The sequence below is a fragment of the Anolis carolinensis genome, chromosome 2, assembly GCF_035594765.1.
Source record: "Anolis carolinensis isolate JA03-04 chromosome 2, rAnoCar3.1.pri, whole genome shotgun sequence".
NCBI lineage: Eukaryota > Metazoa > Chordata > Lepidosauria > Squamata > Dactyloidae > Anolis > Anolis carolinensis.
The window spans coordinates 90,520,531-90,542,258 of NC_085842.1; the positions used below are offsets into that span (position 1 = coordinate 90,520,531).

The 21,728-nt window shown below is 39.6% G+C and overlaps 1 protein-coding gene across 1 annotated transcript; it reads right to left on the minus strand.

The window, feature by feature from the left end:
- Positions 1–851: 851 nt before the first annotated feature.
- Positions 852–21,201, minus strand: ublcp1 (ubiquitin like domain containing CTD phosphatase 1). Its single transcript, XM_003223463.4, has 12 exons — positions 21,078–21,201; positions 18,868–18,917; positions 17,841–18,020; positions 16,269–16,360; positions 14,533–14,618; positions 14,334–14,449; positions 12,939–13,037; positions 11,573–11,610; positions 9,764–9,862; positions 8,400–8,516; positions 5,330–5,457; positions 852–985 (listed from the first exon to the last, which is right to left on the minus strand). The coding sequence occupies exons 3-12, from the start codon at positions 17,992–17,994 to the stop codon at positions 958–960; spliced, it is 957 nt and encodes a 318-aa protein (XP_003223511.1). The 5' UTR covers positions 17,995–18,020; positions 18,868–18,917; positions 21,078–21,201; the 3' UTR covers positions 852–957.
- Positions 21,202–21,728: the final 527 nt, after the last annotated feature.

The window sequence follows — 21,728 nt, forward strand, 5'->3', positions numbered from 1 at the left end:
TATTAACATAATTATTAGTGCACCTGCTATATCTCCATAAGAACAATATATGCTAATCTTAATTTGAAAGAGGAACTCTGCTTTCAAATACACAAGCGTCATGAGGAGGGACTGTCAGCAATGCAAGACAGTGTGCACATCACAATTCCACACTGCAGGTTAGAGCAGCACAAGTTAAGTGGTACTTTAGAACAGCAGTGACTGAATATTGTCATTTAGAGAGCTTGTATCATAACAAGATACTATTGCTCATGCTGTAAGGAGCTAGTCACAGGCTCTCTTCAGATTCAATCTTTCCTATGGTTAGAAATATTTTTGTTAAGAAGAAAAGAAAGGCTTTTCAACCAAGCATGGATGTTTTGTTTCTTTTTTAAAAAAAATCTTCTTCCTGTCTTCTCATCAGTTTTATCATCAAGATTTACACATGAAAGCATCCTTGCCTTCTAGTGGCGCTTTCCATTTCAAAACTGTCTTGTACAACAGAAACACTTGACACACTAATACATAATTAGACAGCTTATACTTCATCGACTTAAATACCGTAACAGGGAAGGGAAATTGTTTTAAGAACTGAAGACTCCAAAACTGGCTCCACAATAAAACATCTGGGTTTGGGCTGGGGTTTTTTGGTCTGAAACTATATTTTCTCCCCATTTCAAAAACCACATGGTCCTTATAATTTGGGGGAAACTACAGTAGTGGTACAAATGGCATTGATTTAAATAGTAATAACCAGAGATAAATGAAACCAGTTTTCCTTTCTGTTATTAGCAGTAACCTTCAGAAGACAGAGAGAGACACACACACAGAGGACAAGGGCAAACCAAAAGGAAGACAGGTATAAGCAGTCATTCTGGTGGTTAAGTCAGTGTCCAGCACTACTTTATTCTATCTTACACAGGAGGAAAGGTCAGAGGGTCTCTATGTTCCATCTGGTTTCAGTGCCACAAATTAAAGCTACTGGCCTTGCTTCTTGGAAAGGTACCTAAAGAAAAAGGCAAATATTGAACACATATAATTGATCAGATATATGCATAACCCATGACTGCCATGTTGTACATATCCATAAATAATTTCATTTATTTGTTCAAGTATTTATATGATTTCTAGCTGCCCTATGTCAGTTGATAGCAGTTCCAATCATTTCATACCAATTCATATCAAACCATTGAGTTATAAGTAGAACCGTATCTTGCAGGCCTTTCATTCATCATTTCTCTGATGGGTCAACTTCTTTACTACATATTGATATTAAAAATATTAGTGCCACCAAGAGTACAAAATATTGCTTTGCAGAACTCGATTGACTCTCAAAACTTTAAACTAGTACTTTCCTGTTTCTAGCCCCTAAACAACGCTATTACAGGATTACTCCATACAGAATTGACTTAGTCCTAGCTTACAACACTATAGGAGCTGAGTAAGCAAAATGGATAAATCTGGACTGAGTCTGTAGGAGGCAAAAGATTACCATATATACTCGAGTATAAGCCGACCCAACTATAAGCCGAGTCACCTAATTTTATCACAAAAAACTGGAATAACTTATTGACTCGAGTATAAGCTGAGGGTGGGAAATGCAGCAGTTACAGGTAAATTTCAAAATAAAAATAGATACCAATAAAATTTCATTAATCGAGGCATCAGTAGGTTAAATGTTTTTGAATATTTACCGTATTTTAAAGAAAAAGCAATAAACTGCCTCTATAAGTGGAAAAGTAGGGGCAACAAAAACAATATGGTATCAACAATAACCTGATAATAATAATAATAATAATAATAATAATAATAATAATAATAATAAAAACTTCCTTTGGATCCCACCCTATCTCCCCATGGGGACGCAGGCCGGCTTCCAACATAGTAACAGGCAACCATTCAATGCTTATATAAACAATGCAAAGCTAGATATAGATCTATAATTATAGATACTAATTTCACATATGCATTTCCCCCTGAAACGTTTGCAAATCCCTCTGTGTGTGCGCATGCATTTCCCCTACAATATTTGCAAGCCATATCTATCTAGACATGTCTATATATATTTGTGTGTTCATTTTCCCCCTGTAATATTTGCAAGCCCTATATATAGGTAGGTAAGAATATATTCATATCTATCCAGACATCTCTCTTTATATAGATATTTGCAGAGACTTGCAAACATATGAGGGTAAATTCATATATAAAAATAATGTGTTATGGTTGAGCCTTCTGGCTCCGATACTAGGAGACGGGGTCGTAAGACTCCTCGAGAGTCAGACTCTTTTGAGGAGCGCGAAAGGAAACGGCTCCGGGACTTATTTGCAGAACCAACAGATGAAGACTCATTTGAGGGTTTTACCGAGCGAATGGAGGAAGAGATGGTTAGCTCAGAGGAGGATGACATGGAGTGGACTCGTGTAAGGGAGGATTTGGGTGTCACCGGCAATGATAGTATGGGAGACGATTGGCGGGTTGCAGGATCAGACCCATGGACGGGCTGGAGGGATGGAGCGGGATCCACAGCTGGGGATGCTGTGGGGCGTAGTCAAAGGTGTTTTAGCTCTGATGAGGATGATAATGAGGCACCTGGAATTAGGATAGCAGCTGACAGCGATGAGGAGTTATGAACTGGGATAAAATGGGGTTTAGGATCAATGGCTAATTGCGTTGGGCAAGGTAATCTGGACGAACGCTTGGGCTCTTGTTGGGGAACTTCCTGAAGACGGATGTGATTCGTTGCTGGATACTAAGTTACCAAGGACACTGGGCATAGACGGCGGGAGGAATTGTGTGGGGTTTTTCTGTGCAACTTGTGTTTAATCTTGATAGCTTGGACCTCCGTCGTCTTTTTGACGGACATTAATTACCTACTCTGGATTGACGCTGGACTGACTGACTGACTACGACCTTGGACTATCCCTTCTGTGGCTATCGGTGGAACTTGTGGAACTTTAGACGTCTGCACTTGGCTTTCGACCTTGGACCGGATTGGGACCCTGCTGACCGCCGTTACCCTGATTGATGTGCCTGGACCTGGATTTCGCTCGTTGCATGGAGGAGTAAACAGCCTGAGTTACTCATCTGTAGCTTTTGAGTAGCAGAGAGGAATCTGCTGCCAGTTTTTTGTGTTCATTTTGACCTCTGTTTACCAACTTTTGTTTGTTTAAATTGCCAGGCTGAAGTAAGCACTTTTGATTTAATCTGGATTAAACTCCTGTTTAATCCGGTTTATTCTTTCGAACCATTTTAATTCAAACGGAGCTGTTTCTGTTACTTTTCACACTGAAGACAAGTGTTTGCCTAGTTCTTTGTTTCCTACGGGCATTTTTTAGTTCTGTAACCTCAATAAACTGTGTTGTACTCTATTTGGTGGCGTTCTGTCTTTGACATAATGTATATGTATGGCTACAGATACACAGGTACATGAATCTATATGTATAAAGGATTTGCAAAGACCTGCAAACATATGAGGGGAAATTCATACATAAAATTAATGTATATAGATAGATACACATATAAAGGTACATAGAGATTACAAAAGCTTGCAAGGGGTTAATGCCTATATATCTGTAGGAGAGTTTAACAAATATTTCAGGGGAAAATGCTTTCATAAGATTAATGAATATATATTTTTCTTCTTCCTGACTTGAAAAGGTGTCTTTCTCTTTTCAAAACATTCCCTTGATTAAGAGCGAGGGAGGCTTTGCAAAAGTAAACACACTGATAAGGGAGGAGAAGAGAGAAATAGATCACATATTGCAAGCAATAGCCTGCAGGCTCCGTTGCTGCCCTTGACCTTAACCCAATTATAAGCCGGGGGAGGCTTTTTCAGCTCATAAATAAGGGCTGAAAAACTCGGCTTATCTTCAAGTATATACGGTAACTTCTTGCAAGCAACAGATGTGTCTTTCAAGCTACAGTATGATGCTAGTTGCTCATGTTATCTTATATATTAGGCATATGTGCTTTGAGACAAGTATATTTCAGTAATAAGAAATTTAAGAATTCAGAACACATTCACAATACAACTTTTAAATGTACAGAAAACTAGAGATAAATAGGGACATCAGCTCAACTCTGCAAAAGAAATTTAATGGTATCTTCCTCACACCTCAGTTGAAACGCCTGGTATGTATTTTGTTGAACTGCAGTGAAATCTGTAGTTGGGAGAATTCAGAGTACAGGTTTCTCTAGCCTACATCAGCATAAAACATACACCCTGCTCAGGGTTTTGGGTTTTAGCAAGGTCATATGAATTACTTGTTTTATATGTACAGAAGCCCTGGTAGCAAGCATATCAGGTACTGAACTTTTATGATGACCCCACTCTGTAATGGGACTGACTCCAAATAAAATTCTCCTCTCACATTTCAAATTTTAACACAGAGGTAACTTAAAATATCAGTTGACCATTTAGAAATACAGATGAGGCATCCAAAAAAAGGAGTAGGCACAATCACTCGGGAGTGTAAACACTGCAAATATAATAGGTGTTTATGATTCTGGGGGGAAAGGAAGATTTCATATACTTCGTATCTGAGAAAGAAATGCCCTTGGTTTGCCCCTCTCCCAAACCACCAATCCTACCTTTCCCCCAAGATTGGGATTCGAGGTGTTAAACATACTTAAAACAACTGCTTATAAAATGCTAAAACACAAGTAAAGAAGGCATGGCATAAAAACACTATAAACTACAAACACAGAACTGTAACACTTTTTTAAAAAACCACTTATTTCAATAAGTGTCAGCTGCTAAAATCCTGTCTGAATAACAAATGCCTTTGCTTGCCAGCAAATTGTCAGGGGAGGAAGCCTAGCCTTCCCTGACAATGGGCTTCACAGCAGGTATGCCAGGAGCTGCCAGGTATGAGGAGAAATCGTATCTGTGTTTGGTTGCATACATTCGCAGTCCCCTCCAAGAGCAAGAACCCTGTTTAGGACAAAGCTCACAAAAGCAGGAAGGACTGCATGGTGCCAGGCAAGCTGATAATTCTTTTTCAGAACCATCCTATTTGATGGAATAAGATTGGGGTGAAGGGGCAAGGCAAGTCCAAAAGCATCTGCAATTCCACCACAGATGGACTCTCAGTGTGTCTGAAACTCTTTCTGCTTCTCAAAGCATTTGCATGTGAAAAAGCAAAATACCAACTAAATTGAACTGGCACTTTCAAGAACATACTCAAGTGCATTGCTCCCCTCAAGGACAGAGATGCTGATCTTCTAAAAACTTCTACAAGAGATGCAGATCTCTGACCTCTGCTAACTGAATTTCGATGATGCCAAGATCAAGGGCAGTCGACAGCCCTGTGGTACACCAAGCAGAAACAACATTTAATTTAATCCTTACCTTTCCCAGTGTTTGTGGTTCAAGTCCAAAAAGTCATCTAATTTTGCTATTTCCTTGAGATACTGAGTAAGTTTTAAAAGCTCCTTATCTTTATCTCTGTTTAAATGGGCTTTCATGAAGGGCTTTATCTGTTGAGAAAAGAAGCAGGTGTAAATAATGTTTTCAAAAGAGTCATTCAAATTAAACATTTTAGCATTCACTGAATAGGTGATACTTTGATTTTTAAATTCAGGACCCGATCTCATTCTACCAGGCCCCTGTCCACAGAGGCTTTATACATCCCTTCCAACAGAAATCTGAACTGGCTTCTAATAGCAACTAAGAATTCTGTGCAAAGAGATTTTGACTTTCCACTGAGCATTACCCAGATCTATTTCACAGCTCAAAGGATCAAGCTGCTGGAGCATACACACAGAATGTTTTTACAAATGACCTACTGCTAGAATTGAACCAGCAAAAGCACTGTTTCCTCTGAAGTGTTTATCCTTTCCTGAATATGACATTTCCGCTACCTTGGCAGCCACCTCTCCACAAAAGTCAATATCGACAATGAAATACAACACCGCCTGAGCTCTGCGAGTGCAGCATTTTTCAGAATGAAGCAGAGAGTGTTTGAGGATCGGGACATCCATAGAGATACCAAGGTGCTTGTTTATAAAGCCATTGTCCTCCCAACCCTGCTCTACGCCTGCAAAATGTGGACAGTTTACAGACATCACACTCAACTCCTAGAGCGTTTCCATCAGCTTTGCCTCAGAAAAATCCTGCAAATCTCTTGGGAAGACAGGCGGACAAATGTCAGCGTGCTTGAGGAAGCAAAGACCACCAGCACTGAAGCAATGCTCCTATGCCATCAACTCCGTGGACTGGCCACGTTGTCCGAATGCCCGATCACCTTCTCCCAAAGCAGTTGCTCTACTCCGAACTCAAGAAAGGGAAACGTAATGTTGGTGGGCAGGAAAAGAGATTTAAAGATGGGCTTAAAGCCAACCTTAAAAACTGTGGCATAGACACTGAGAACTGGGAAGCCCTGGCCCTTGAGAGCTCTAATTGGAGGTCAGCTGTGACCAGCAGTGCTGCGGAGTTCGAAGAGGCACAAATGGAGGGCTTAAGGGAGAAACGTGCCAAGAAGAAGGCCCGTCAAGCCAACCCTGACCGGGACCGCCTTCCACCTGGAAACCCATGTCCACACTGTGGTAGAACATGCAGATCAAGAATAGCCACCTACGGACACACCCCCAAGACCCCACAGATGGAGGACAATCATCCTCAAACTATGAGGGATTGCCTAAGTAAGTAAGTAAAGTAATGAGCTGTGCAGTAACCTGTATGTTGTAAGTCTGCACTGATGCCTCTTTGTATTAAACAAAATATTCCCAGTTCTGCCTTAGAAATGAAAAGCTATACATTGTCACCTGAATGCTATTCCATCTCAGAAGCAAAACAATCTATTTGGCAACTTTCTCCTCCAGCTTCTCTTTGGAACAGATACATCAGTGTGATCTCAGGTTTAAAAGGTTTGCGGATAGTTATTTCTTGTTCCATTTATTCTTCTTTTCTCCATTCCATTAGAGCCAGTACCCCTTTTCTCATTCCCCAGCATTTCATTTTTCATGTTATTCTTCCCATCTCTATCCTCCTAGAAGAGAGGACTACACTGGCGCTGCAGTGATTGTGCTGAGAACTGCTGCTTGGGATACTCAGGACAGACCCCAGAATACACCACTCCGCCTTAAAGGCTAGGTAAAGAGTACCAGGCGTTTTTTCCCATACACTTTGACCAATAAAGCCTCTTTTCTGGGGCACCTCTTTCTATGTGTAACTATTTGTGTATCATGGCAAAGCCCAGGACACAATAATTGGTCACAGCCCTGCTACCTGAGACCCTTTCTGAACCAAAGAATTGGATCCTTTCCATTCAAAGCAAGTGAACGTTGCCAATTTCAACTTTTCAATTCAATAGGAAATAAAAACACTCTTTGCGCAACTCAATTGCTCCACTAAAACACACCAAACCCACTGGGGATGCCGCTATCATGGTCTTTGTCACAGTGTTTTCCAGTGGTGACTTGTATCCTTCTGAGAGGCTTATAAAACGCATCCTGACAGCTACTTGTCACATTTATCAAAGGATTTCAGACATTAAGCTAATCCTGTATGGAATGGCTGATTAAATTTTGTTGCCTCTGGTAGAACATCTGATCTCAATTCCTTCTACAGTAACATTTCTCATGAATGGTCACCTTCAATTTGTCTAGCTGTCAAAAAAGCCTGAGATTTAGCAGTACACCAGCTCTCTTTTGTCAAAAGGCGGCAACCAAATCAGTCTGCCAGCACTGTGATACATAGTCGCCATACAGATGAGCAACATTTTTGAAGCAATTTGAACTTGTCTGTCAACCATTTCTCCAAATCAAAGACCTTTATAGAGGGCAACACTCGCATCAAGAGAGCCTGCCATCTTGTCCTGGACAAGCACTTTCCACAACCACAAACATTTGGGCAGTAAGGAAGGATGAAAAAGCTATTAACATGCAATGATGTTGACAGCCATTTCAGATTTGGTACATGCTGTACCTTAAGTTCAATCTCGTCAGATTTATCCCCTGGCCATTGATACATCTGACAGATATCTCCTTTAGGGTTCCTTCAGAAACCTTTGATGTTGAGCTCTGACAACAAAAGTATGGGAAAGCACTGTCACTTTTTAATTGTTTAAATGTCAAAAAACAGTAAAACTTCTATTAGAAACACGGTGGCCTAAATTCCAGTTACAGGAGAGTGGCTAAGGGTATAATCACTCAAGAGGAGTTCCTTTTGTTTAGGCATTTATAAGACTGTGCTATAAAAGACAGCTTTGTGAAAAGAGTTCCTACCTTGGCCATCAACTCACCGAATGGCTTTAGTCGAGTGCTAACATAACCCCAATGCCCTATTTGCAATACAGCACTCCTACTATAAAAGACTGATTGATTTGATAATGTGAATTACATGGAGTCCTTCAACCATTGGCAACAGCACTTTTAAAATTTCAACCTACTTCTCATATCTCCAAAACACAAAAAAATACCTTTAGTCCATTTTGTGGGTTCATCAGAAAATTTCGTCCAATGTCATCAAACATAATAGTATTTTTCTTGCTATAAAACTCTGAAAATTTACCCCATATGACCCCTAGAGGTTTCACCTGCAAAACCCAAAAAGAGAAAAAATCCCATGTATTACAACAGCAGAGTCAATCAGTGACTACCAGTGATTTAGGAACCATCTCCACATCTCACTGACCTCAAGAGTTCTGTCTCCTCTCACCATCCTGATACACATCTCCCTTTTTTTCTTAGCTAAAAAGGCCCTTTGCGCTCTCTACATGACATAAGGGCACAGACTTTTTTTACTTTGTTCCTTCCCTGAGCTGCCAGGCAAGACATGATCTGAATAGATATGTGAAGGAGTTGGGTCAAATCCAGGCTTCCTGTTTCCATTGGGAGAGGTTTGATTAAGGTGGCCTAGTTTCCTTTCATAATGAACTTGCATTATTAAATTATATCGTCATTAACTTCATTTACTATAGAAATGTTCAAAAGCATTATAACAGTAAGTATTTAATATTTTTCAAGAAAAATATTTAAATTAAACTAATGCTATTGTATCACACTCTTTCATAACAAACGTTAGTTCACTACCCATTCCAAGATCAAACCTATGCCATTAACTCAATGCTTTACAACCCATCAGTTGATCACAATGAAGTACAGTAGAGTCTCACTTATCCAACCTTCGCTTAACCAATGTACTGCATTATCCAATGCAGTCTGCCTTTTAATAGTCAATGTTTTTGTAGTCAATGTTTTCGATGCATTGCGATGTTTTGGTGCTAAATTCTTAATTCCGTAATTATGTTACCATGCATGAACTGCTTTTTTTGTCAATTTGCTGTAAAACATGTTTTGGTGCATAATTCGTACAATCATAACATAATTTGATGTTTAATAGGCTTTTCCTTAATCCTTCCTTATTATCCAACATTTTTGCTTATCCAACGTTCTGCCGGCCCATTTATGTTGGATAAGAGAGACTCTACTGTATTCAAAGAATTCTTAAAGCCCCTTGAGAACATAAAGACAACTGATCTGAGTATTTCCACAAGTGTCAAGACTATTTTTTTCTTATGGGACACAGCTTGGCATACTTATGATGTCATTCATAATTGCTGCCCCAAGGATATCCTTCTGCATTAACTCTATTACCTGCTTATAGCATGTTAATGTCTGAGTTGCATTGATCTTTTGCAGCGTGTAAAAGATAGGTGATTCCTGCTTCAAAGGGAGCCCACCCAGCAAATTGGTCATCCTATTACCAATTCTATATGTTTTAATTAATGTTATTATTCGTAAAAATAAAAATGCAATACTTTCTAGAGAAAAAAGGTCATACATCAATTAATCCTCGTCTAGGAGTGTGCACAGTTATCATGGCAGCGCTATCTAGCATGAAGGTGATCTTGTAGTTTGAGTTGGTGCTCACTCCCAGCTCCTGCATTGGAAAAACCCAATAGTTAATAACATTTTAAACTTCAGCTCTTTGCTGTATTTTTCAAACCTTGTACATTTTACTTCACAAGTGAATGCTAAAAATACACATCTGCTCCATTCTTCAAGAAAATTTATTATGATGAAGTGGAAACTACATTGCAAGCTGCTATAAGCCAAAATCATCTACAAGTAACCAAATAATTTGTATGAAGTAGATTTGTCTGGATCTGTTTTACTATTGTGAGGCCATGTTGTTCTCCTATTAAAAAAAACAAGAAGGAAAACTGGGAGATTGTTGAACTCAAGACCCTTGCTACTCCATTCCAGTCAAAAGAAGATAATCTCATTTTTATTTACAAGTTCACTATATTACAATCACATTGAGAAACCATCTACAAATTAACTCTAAAAATGTCATTCCAAATTTAAGAGAGGTTAGTGTTGAACAAAACAAAATTGAGTAATACTTGGCTGTTTCTGGGAGGTGAATATAGTCATACCTTGACTTAAGAGTTTAATTTGTTCAGTGGCATCTTAACTAATACATTTTTACCTAAAAGTGAATTTTCACATTGAAATGTATTGAAATGCTATTAATCCGTTCCGACCCCCTGAACCCCCTTCCCCCATTTTTAGTTGTGTGTTTTTTAAAAAGAGAATGTCCTTTATAAATAACAAATAATGTATAAATGTACAGTCACATGAAACAATAAAAAAGAAAAATCAACTTTAAAATAGTAGCAGCACAAAGTGAAAAGGCAGAAGCATCATTTTCTTCATACTGTACCCATTTCAGCCTCCCTCCCTCCCTTGCTCTCTCTCTCTCTTCATGAAGCCAAACATACCAGGAATAAGAACTACACAAAATCAACTAACTCAAAGTTCCTCAAAGTGAACAAGAGCAAAGCGGACAGCAATCTCCCAAAGTGGACAAGAGCACAAGGCACAGAGACATGGAGGCACGGAGGCTGCTCCCTTAAAGCCCTAAAGTCCTGTACTCTGGCACTAGCTCTCATGTCAAAGCAAAGCCCAGACTGACTGTCAGCTCTTAACTCAAATTGCTCTTAAGTTGGGATGCTCTTAAGTAGCGAGTCCACTGTACTGAAACATATTTGGGGCTTTGAGACAGGGACTGCCCCATTGTTCAACTTAAGCATGGCTTTGGTTCCTTAAAAATGCTTGTAAAAATGAAAAGCAACTCTGCAGTTTCCACAGTCACTGCAGTGCAACTTTTTAAATGAGTAAAGGCTCAGTATGAAGACTGAGAACCAACAGCTGGTCATCAAAGTTAGATCAAAACAGTACATAAAGAGTCACCTCTATTTCTTCAATTATGTCTGTCTAAAACTTGCAAAGTGAGGCTCGTGAGCCATATATAGCTCAACAGGACCATTACTGTCGTTTACAAAAAAACCAGCAGAAATTATCTCTACGGGGTGGGAAGGGTATTTTTACCATGTTTGCAATGCACCTAAAACACACAGGAGTCAAAATAAAATTATGCAATCTTTTTTTTCAAAAACACTGTTTTGTTTCAAAATGCCCTCTATGGGCATAGGGACTCCCCCACACTCCTCATGTCCTTTAGAGAGAATTTGGTGACAAAGCTTACAGGAGCAGTTGTGGTGGGTGTGTGACATTCCAAAGTCTTCTGGAGTGCTAATGCAGCCCCACATGCAAACAAGCCTGCACACACAGACACATGACTTACTTTCATTTTAGCTTCAATCCACTTCATGTTAGTAGCAGCTGAAAGAAAAAAAATGTTTAAAGTAGGAGTCCACATATTAATGCCTCAGCTATTATTAAAATATGTCTTCTTACAAAATAATTATAACCTGGACATAACGTAATTACTATTTATGAATCACACATGCTAAAAATTTGCAAAGTCTTTGTCTCTCTATTATCATGGCACACAGGCCATACAAGCATTTCAGAACAGTTGTGTGAATTGGCCAATGAGATACCCTAAATTCCAACTGTACTCTATGTCCCTGTAACTCTGATTTCTGGACTACTTTTAAGTGTAAAAGGAGCCCCAGTGGCGAAGTGTGTTAAAGCACTGAGCTGCTGAACTTGCAGACCGAAAGGTCCCAGGTTCAAATCCCGGGAGCGGAGTGAGCGCCTGCTGTTGCTTCAGCTTCTGCCAACCTAGCAGTTCGAAAACATGCCAATGTGAGTAGATCAATAGGTACCGCTCCAGCAGGAAGGAAACGGTGCTCCATGCAGTCATGCCGGCCACATGACCTTGGAGGTGTCTACGGACAATGCCGGCTCTTCGGCTTAGAAATTGAGATGAGCACCAACCCCCAGAGTCAGACATGACTGGACTTGACGTCAGCGGAAAACCTTTACCCTTTAAGTGTAAATATTACAGGTGAAACAGGAAGCACATACTACCTGATTTATTAACAGGAAAAGCAAAATATGACACATATGTGCTAAAGTACTGTTCTGTTTAACAACTGAGTGTTACACAAGAAGAAGCAAGGAGATTCACACTTTTTCAATACCAAATACGCATTGCTCCTCCTCCCCACTACCACTATCCTTAAATTCAGGGAGACATAACTGGTTTTAAAAAACAAGTAGAAATGTGATAAGCATCTTACAATGAGGCACAAAGATCTGCTGTTAAGGGGAAAATGAGTCTAGGCATAAGCAACAACATGGGGTAGGATCCAAAGCTCCATCTTGCATCCTCAAGAGTAATCTGAAGTAGTTCTTTGAATGTTATGTTTATTTCCAGCAGAGACTCATATCCTATTTTTTGGATCAGAGTTTCTGCTCCTTGTTTTATCATAGCCACCATGGGGGAACTTTCAATTGTTTTTCTTTTCTTTTTCATTTACACAGCGATTCTGTGTTGCCACCCCATCAAACCTAAAGGCTTCATTAAATTTATTCTCCAAACTGCCAAAAAGGAAAATACTACTAGCTGTACAAATGTATGAGAAGGGAAACTCTCGCATCAAAAAGCCTAGCCACTGACATCTATAATTGATGTTTCCATCTTTTAAATGATAAAACGAATGCAACAAAAGCACTTGTATTCAGGAAAGAAAATAACTTACACCAAATCACAATATCATAGTCTTCGTATGCTGATGTTAGGAACTCATGAAGGTATGGCCTCATCAACTCAACCCCAGTTTCTGCACATGACCTGTGGTCTGAAAAGAAAACCAGTTTGTTCAGTTAAATAACACAGAACTTTCTACACTGTGCATCTATAGCCTTCAGAAAGATTAAAATCCTACTAATCAACTGCTGGGCAAGAAATAAAAAGCAGAAAACCCCATTTCTGTCTCTCTCAATGGCTAATAGGCACATGTTTGACAAGGCTCTCTGATCAATCCTATATATTGGACTTTAAAGGAGAACCATATGCACAGGAGCAATTTGATGAAAGAAACATTTGGAAAGAGTAAAACACTTCATCAGAACAGTTATTCTGAAAATTAAATTAATCTTTAATTATTCCATTGTGTGGTCCAAGGTTATAAATCTATCCCGTTCTGGCCCCACATTCCCAGCTTCCTAAAGCTGGACACTCATATACAGTTTTCAGCATATACATCAGCTTCAGCACACAGAACTTGATCATTTTAAAATCAGTTTCCCATCCGTATGAAAGAGGAAGTTGTAATTTGGTCCAGATTGTTAATCATAACCTTAACAAATAATTCGAAAATAAATGTTACATCTGAAGTAAGCCACTAATTCCCCTGTGTTATTAAACTCTGAACCATAATTTCCTTATATAGTTTGTCTAGGGACTTAGGACTACTGTCTAAAAAACCTACAACTATCCTAAGGACAGGGAATTGTCATATCGGCTATTTGTAAACTGCTTAGGGAGCCTTTTAGGCCAAAGGGCTATGAATGCAGATGCTCTAAATAAAATCAAATGGCATGCTTTACTCAGAAATCACATTTGTTTTATGTATGTCGCTAGATCTATGTCACTCTCAAAAAACTCATAAAATATAAACAACACACACATGGCCTTTAAAAGCATTTACTCATCCTACCTGGCAGAAAGCAAATAAAAATAGATGAAAGATTTTTATCCATAAAAAACGAAGTATCTAGTGGCACTTCAACAAATAAGATTTAGTGTGGACTTGTATTTATTACAACATATGAATCCACAGATGTTAGTGTTATGATGCTACAAGATGCTATTTAATTGCTGCTGCAGGAACAAGGCCTTTTCAGACTATGTTTCTGGACTTCTTTTCCCCTGAAGACTTATGAGGCTCCTCACTGGTGACATAGGAAGCCAAATGTTTTCCTTTGGTTGTTTCAAATTAACAACTTTGTTTTAATGATGTTGTTGTTTAATATATTGTATTACTACTAGTAAGCAGCCTTGGGGGACTTAGAAAGTAAAGGATCAGAAATAAACAAATAAGCAACCTGAGTATAAAGGAAACGGAGTAATATTTCCAAGACACATCACTCACCAAACAACGTGTAATCAACATCTAGGACCAACAATTTCTTCCCTTCTCGCGGAGGATTCAATATTTCTACTTTATACTCCTTAACTCTGCGCGAGATTTTTAGCAGATTCTCTTCCCTGCACATAAATAGCATAAATAACATGTGACTGTTGAACCTTTATTAACCATCCAGTTATTTCCCCATGCAGCAGCAACTCACCTGTTTTCTACCTCAACAACTTCCTCTTCAATATCAAAATCATTAACTACATCTTCATTATCAGGCGGTGGCCCAAGGACATCTTCCTATAACAAAAAAAATCTTAGGAATTGATTTTACAGAAAAGTTAACATTCATCCAGAATCTTCACCTATTGAACAAACACAGAGATAGTGCACACATCCAGTGTATTCTTGATCCTACAATTTGTTTAGCACTGTTATCGAAGACGGGAACAAGGCTTTCAAGCAAGGTAGGATTTGTAGTTAACACTAAACCCTGGTTTACAAACCTGGCAGGAGTCTGCTTTCAGTTTGCTTACTTATTACTTATAGTGGGAAAAGTATCAGCACAGTTTGCCCATAAGGCCAAGATGTGTCAGAATTCTGGTTTGCCCTTATATAGGAATGCTGCCAGTAATTAACATTTCTGACTCTCTAACTCCCTCACTCCAAATGGCACTCACATCTTGAGGGATAGCACCAATACTTAAAGATATGCTATCATGAGGAATAGATTGGTAAGTTAAGTCAAAAACCAGTATAAACTCGGCAGAGTTATCAAGATAATGGAATGGAAGAAATGGCATGGAGAACTTTAAATAAATATCTTAGTTTAAAGAGAAGGGAATCCCAAGAAAAGAGACTTCATTGTAATTCTGATCACCTACAGTGTTTTAAGGGGCCCCTGGTGGCACAGTGTGTTAAAGCGCTGAGCTGCTGAACTTGCAGACCGAAAGGTCCCAGATTCAAACCCCAGGAGCGGAATGAGCGCCTGCTGTTAGCCCCAGCTCCTGCCAACCTAGCAGTTCGAAAACATACAAATGTGAGTAGATCAATAGGTACCGCTCTGGCGGGAAGGTAACAGCACTCCATGCAGTCATGCCGGCCACATGACCTTGGATGTGTCAACGTCGGCTCTTCGGCTTAGAAATGGAGATGAGCACCAACCCCCAGAGTCGGTCACGACTGGACTTAACATCAGGGGAAACCCTTACCTTTACTTTACAGTGTTTTAAATTGAGTTTTTACTATGAAGAAAGAATTATCTTAATTTTAAGAAAATAAAAGATGATTTGGGAAAAAAGAGCACTCTTCTACCAAAATGTTTACATGCTACTTCCCAAAGCAATGTATACCATACAATGTAAGAAACAACTGTGCAACATAATACATGAAAAGCTACAGAAAATAAGGAAAACAATAATGTCAGCCTTAAGTCTGAGAGAATGTATTTCACATGCATTTTAAAAGGCTGCCAGTAGCCAGTGGAACACATCTAAGTAAATTTTAAAGTCGTTTCTGTGTTGCTGTCTCTTACATTAAGCAGATTTTAATTCAGTAAGGCCCCCTTCTACACTGCCATATAATCCAGATTATCAAAGTAGATAATCTGGATTTTAGACGGCAGTGTAGAAGGGGCCTAAGACTCTTCACCAATAGAACCAGTACCTGTTATTTCACCTACTAGTATCTGAGAAAGTATGTTCTGTTTAGGAATATTATAGATCCACTGGGCCATTCTATGAGATGCTTCTACCAAAAGCTGCCAGAGTCACCCTGGAAGACCTAGCAAATCTCTAAGGAGGACACTTCTCAGTCCTCCAGGGCACCTCTATGTTCTGGCAGAAGTCATTTATTTCAGTAGGATTCACTATTATCCATGGTTTGCTGTTTCCATGGTAACTTCAGGAATCATTAAGTGCATGTGTGCATTTAGTATTAAACACATTTTACCAAGCTTTCCTCACGAGTCCCCATCATCATAATTTTTGTATTAGGTTTCAGTTTTAGTGTTCCAAGTTTGACATCATTCTCTGCTGGTTTGCCTAAAATACAAGCACATCACAGCATTCTCAGTGAAAATATGCAGTTTCTTACATACATGCCTTTTTCTAATGTATCCAGTAAAGAAATATTTAAAAATACTGCCATATTGAAACATATAAAGATACAATAACATCTCTCTCCTCTCCCCAGATACAGCTTGGTATAATAGGTTTTTTTCTCAGTGGGACTATTTGAAAGCCAGGAAAATGATTTTCTCACCTCACTTCACCTCATGTTCACTGGGAACATGATTTTTAAGCTACTAAAGTTTAATAGTGCACACATTAGCTCAGTAAAGCTTCTATCTTCTGCCTTGTTTCTTTCCATAAGCAAGTTAATTCCAAGCCATTTTATATTATGGCCACATGCAAAACAGTAAGTTCAGATTCTGGAGAATTCTGGTTTATTATGAACAAACTGACTGCTAGTGCACACAACCCTTTTCATTCTTTTTTCTAGAACAGGTAGAAACAACCCAGAACTAATTTGTTTACCATACTGTCTGAAACTAAGATCCTGGCTTGTTGAATCCTTTGCAATATTAACTGAATTTTGTTCTTGGTTTACACATTGTGGCTTGTTTTGGAGCAACAAACGAAGATTCTAGGGTCAAAATACATGCTAAGCAGATAATTTGATATACCAGGCTACAGTACTCGCTTTAGTACCTTACTAGGTAGGAATGAAAGACCTCCATGTTACAGCATAAAGACCTATACTGGTAATTCTGGATCTTCCTTAATTCTGGCTAACTACTGGGAGAGAATATGGCTTTTGTTTTTAAAATGATACATCTGAGAAGCAGTGTATTATGTGGCCTCCATACAATTATGTCCAGCAAGACAATTTTAGAGAATGCACCCTCTTAGGTGGTCACAATCAAATTGAAGAACATCGTTCTCCATGAGGGTTGTGTGGGTCCTGCATTTAATTTCCCTCCACTGGATTGCCTTGCCATGCAGATAAAAGGTTTTTGGTTTGGCATGTTTATTAAATCTGTTCTACATGTCCCAGCTGTATTTTCTTGTTACAAATATTGTTTGCAAATAGTGTAAGGTTTTTGTAAGCTCTCCTAAGTGATTCACTAGAAAAGATAATGCTTCTGAAGACAAAAGGTAGCAGGAAAAGAGGAGGGCTGCTTAACAGGTGGACAAACCCAATCAAGGATGCAGAGGCCCAAATCTGCAAGACTTCAGCAGGGCTATCGATGATAGGGGCTATCATTTATAATCATCATAAGCTTGTCAGCTTGAAAGGAGTTAACAAAAACATCAATCCTGAGATAGTAATACTAACATATTTTTATGAACCTCCTGGTTCCTGTAGGTATCTTGCATTCTTACAACAGATACTACACTAGAGCAGATTTATAGAGATGAAGCAAGGCTATACAATTAAACAGTCAACGTATATGATCACACCAGGCTATCTTTTGCCTATTTAACAACCAGCTCCAGCTAGGTGAAAAATGTAGCTTACCTTTCACTTTAAGCCCAAGAAGCTTTTGGCGTTCAGGTAACACTCCAGTAAGTCCTTTGAGAGACTGTTTGAGATCCAATACTGTGTCTTCTTCTGACAAGGTGGTTATCGAAAATTCCTGTCCACCCCATTTTATAATAAGAGACACAGCCATATTTGTAACATATGTTCAAAATAAATCTATGGGAAAGTAAGAACAGCTATTAAATAATTCCAATGTCCTACATTCTTTATTATTTTTGTAGTACATGTATGCCCTTCCAGGACTTTATGTGAAATCACAGATAACAATAACAATAATAATAGTAATAATAATAATTTTATTGTTATACCCCGCCATCTCCCTGAAGGGACCCGTGGTGGCTTACATATGGGGCAAAATGTCCCTAAACCACCAATACAAACACAAATAATCCATCAAAGCAAAAACAGAATTAAAATAAGAACATAATAAAGCAGTCCAGATAAAACACAATTAAATAAAACATCAGAATATAAAACAGCACAATCAAAACAATACTCAAACCAATTGCCAATAGTACTAATGGGCATGACCAGGTTATAAAAGGGTTGGGCATGGGAAAGTGAAAATAGTGCATCATAGGGCCAGGTATTGAAGTGTAGACAGCCAAATAATATTAGGGAACCTAGACACTGGGCATTTATAACTAGGCATTCTCAAATGCGAGCTGAAATATCCAGGTTTTCAAATCCCTGTGAAAGGAGGACAATGTGGGGGCTTGCCCAATACCCCTTTGGAGGGAGTTCCAAAGTCAAACCCATGCTGAAATGGCCCCAAATGTACCATTGTGTTGCACTGGAGAACATAGAAAATGCTTGGGAGGACAACATTTGTTGTAAATGGATAAATGAAACTTTGGATACCACTGCCATGGATAACATAGGTTGAATGAGGGTCTCATTACAGAAGAAACCGTGTCTGCATTTATCTGAGCTCACGCTTCCACAATTCAGAATGTTCTAAATTCGTCATGCAGCCGCCACAGGATTAAGCTATAAAGAGTACCTTTAATTTGGGAGTGGATGCAGTAAATGTTCAGCCTAGTAGCCTTGGTCCTGCATAAGGAGAAATGTGGGATATAAATAAAATAAAATGAGGTGTTTTGACATATGGAAAAACTAAACATTCAAAAACAAAAGTGCCCCTTACTTTAGGACAATTTTGACAAAGAACTGATTAGAGCCCCGGTACATTTATTTATTTAGAGAAAAGAATTTGAAGTTGTTGTTTTTTTCTTTCCAGGAGTACCCATAGTTCAGTATCAAAGCACAAGCTTTGCATGCCAAAGATCCCATGCTCCATTTGTGGTACTTCCAGGTAGAACTGAGAAGATTTTTCTTTTAAGACTTTCAAGTCATTGTACATAATAACAACCTGGATTTGTTTATTTTTTATTTGTTTACTGAATTTATTTACCACTTTTCTCACCCCTGGAGGACTCAAAACGGTTTACAACTTAATACTATAATGGCAAAATTCAATGCCAAACATACATGTAAAGACCAAATCATAATACCTAAACAATAAACATATAACAATAAGTTAAAACCATTAAGACTATTAAAACATAAGACATAAGCAACATTTAAACATACACAAAATTAAAACACCTAATATAAACATTAAAATCACATGATCCAGAACTGTAAACCGAGGCCATCCCAATTCCAATTGCACATATTCCCTATTTATTTCTTGCACTGCATTACTTTACTGGCCAAAAGCTTGGTCCCACAGCCATGTCTTTGTTTCCTTTCTAAGGTCAGGAGGGAGGGCACTGATCTAATCTTACTGGGGAGAGTGTTCCAGAGCCGAGGAGCTGGAAGGCCCTGCTCTCGTCCCCACCAACCATGTTTAAGAAGGAGTAGAGACTGAGAGCAGGGCCTTCCCAGATCTTAAGCTCCGTGATGGCTAATAGAGGGAGATATTTTTGGGTAGGTAAGGTGGGCCAGGACCATTTAGGGCTTTATAGACTAAAGCCAGCACTTTGAATTGTGCTTGTTAGCAGACTGGCAGCCAGTGGAGCAGACGTGACAAGGGAGTTCTAATGCTCCTATCTGCCGCCCATTGAACCATTTGAAGCTTCCGAACAGTCTTCAAAGGCAACCTCACATAGAGCACATTGCAGTAGTCTATTCCGGTGGACCACCGTGGCCAAGTCTGGCTTAAGGCAGCTCTCTGTGTTCACTTGTATATAAGCAGAATGACAGGGAAATGACACAAAACCTAAGCACCTGAAGAAAACTGGGGGGAGGGGGGGACGGAGAGAGGGGGGATTCAACCTATATAAATACCTCTAACAGATGGTGAAGATTTATATCCTGCTTTCTGTACTTGCATAGAACCGAATTAGCTCTGCAGCCTAGATATACATTTATAAAAATGATTTTTCTCACATGTAATGAGACACGGTCTATTCCCCCTTCTCTTTGCTGCTTTAACTTTGGGAGTAGAAACCCCATTCCATTATTTCTATACTAAAATATTTAATTTCTGTATTGATTCTTATGCAGTAATCTATTTGGGATGTAACAAGAGTGTGGACCACTGTGGCCAAGTCAGACTTCCCATGGCCAAAACAGACTTCTTGTTTAAGGCAGCTGTGTTTACTTGCATATAAACTGAATGACAAGGGGGAAAAGACACACAATCTAAGCATCTAAAGAAAAGGGGAAAAACCGGAGGAAGCGGGATCCAACCTAGACAAATACCTCCCATTCTAACAGATGGTGATGACTTATATCCCGCTTTCTGTACATGGAACAGAACTGAATTAGTTCTGGATATACTTTCATAAAAATGATTTTTCTCACATGTAATGAGACATGGCCTATCTATAAAAATCTACATCTCTTCTTTGCTGACTGCTTTAACTTTGAGAGTAGAGAAGCCATTCCATTATTTCTATAGTAAAATGTTTAATCTCTGTATTGATTCTTATGGACAATGGTTAATTTCCCCCTTGGGATAAGCAGCCAGAAAAGGGTTGGGTGAAGTTGGGCCTTACCTTCAGGGGTTTTGGACTAACTCCCGCCATTCCCAACAGCCTCAGGCCCTTTCCTTTTCCCCCTAAGCGGCTGAGGGGGGAAAGGAAGGGGCCTGAGGCTGTTAGGAATGGCGGGAGTTGAAGTCCCAAACCCCTGGAGGGAGGGAGGGCCCAACTTGGCCCAGGCCTGGGCGCTATGGAGAGAGGAGAGAGGAGGACCCCGTCTCACCCCGCAAACGACCGTCCCGGGAAGCAGAAGGCGCAAGCGGAGCGGGGCGGACCGGAAGCGCTTGCTGAAGCGCCCGGATGTGGAGACCCGGCCGGCGGAAACATAGACATAATAAATAGGCGCAAACATAGATATAAAAAATAGTGAGAGAGAACCTCAGCCCTGGTGCTTCCGAATACCGCGCTAGCCATTTTTAGAGGTTTCTTGAAACAGGAAGCGAGTTCCCCGCGGAAATCAAGCCCGGTGTGAGGAAGGAAGGAAGGCGGCAGGAGCAGCGATGAGACGGACTCCCTGCTGTGCCTTTTCTTGTCCAAGGCTTTCATGGCTGGAATCACTGGGTTGCTGTGAGCTTTCCGGGCTGTATGGCCGTGTTCCAGGAGCATTCTCTCCTAACGTTTCGCCCACATCTATGGCAAGCATCCTCAGACGTTGTGAGGTCTGCTGGGAACTAGGCAAGCGTGGTTTATATCTCTCTGGAAGGTCCAGGGTGAGAGAAAGAACTGCTGTCTATTGGAGGCAAGTGTGAATGTTGCAATTGGCCACCTTGATCACCATTTAATGGCCTTGCAGCTTCAAAGCCTGACTGATTCCTGCCTGAGGAAATCCTTTGATATTATTTGATAATACAGAAATGCAGGGTGGGCCGCTCTA

Bases quoted from the DNA above. Each gene is read 5' to 3' on its own strand.
- ublcp1 (XM_003223463.4), bottom strand. From the start codon at position 17,994: ATGGCTGTGTCTCTTATTATAAAATGGGGTGGACAGGAATTTTCGATA. The intron at 14,450-14,532 runs GTGAGTTGCTGC...ATTTATGTGCAG, and splicing joins GTTGTTGAGGTAGAAAACAG to GGAAGAGAATCTGCTAAAAA. The intron at 11,611-12,938 runs GTAAGTTATTTT...TTTTTCTTTCAG, and splicing joins CTATGATATTGTGATTTGGT to CTGCTACTAACATGAAGTGG.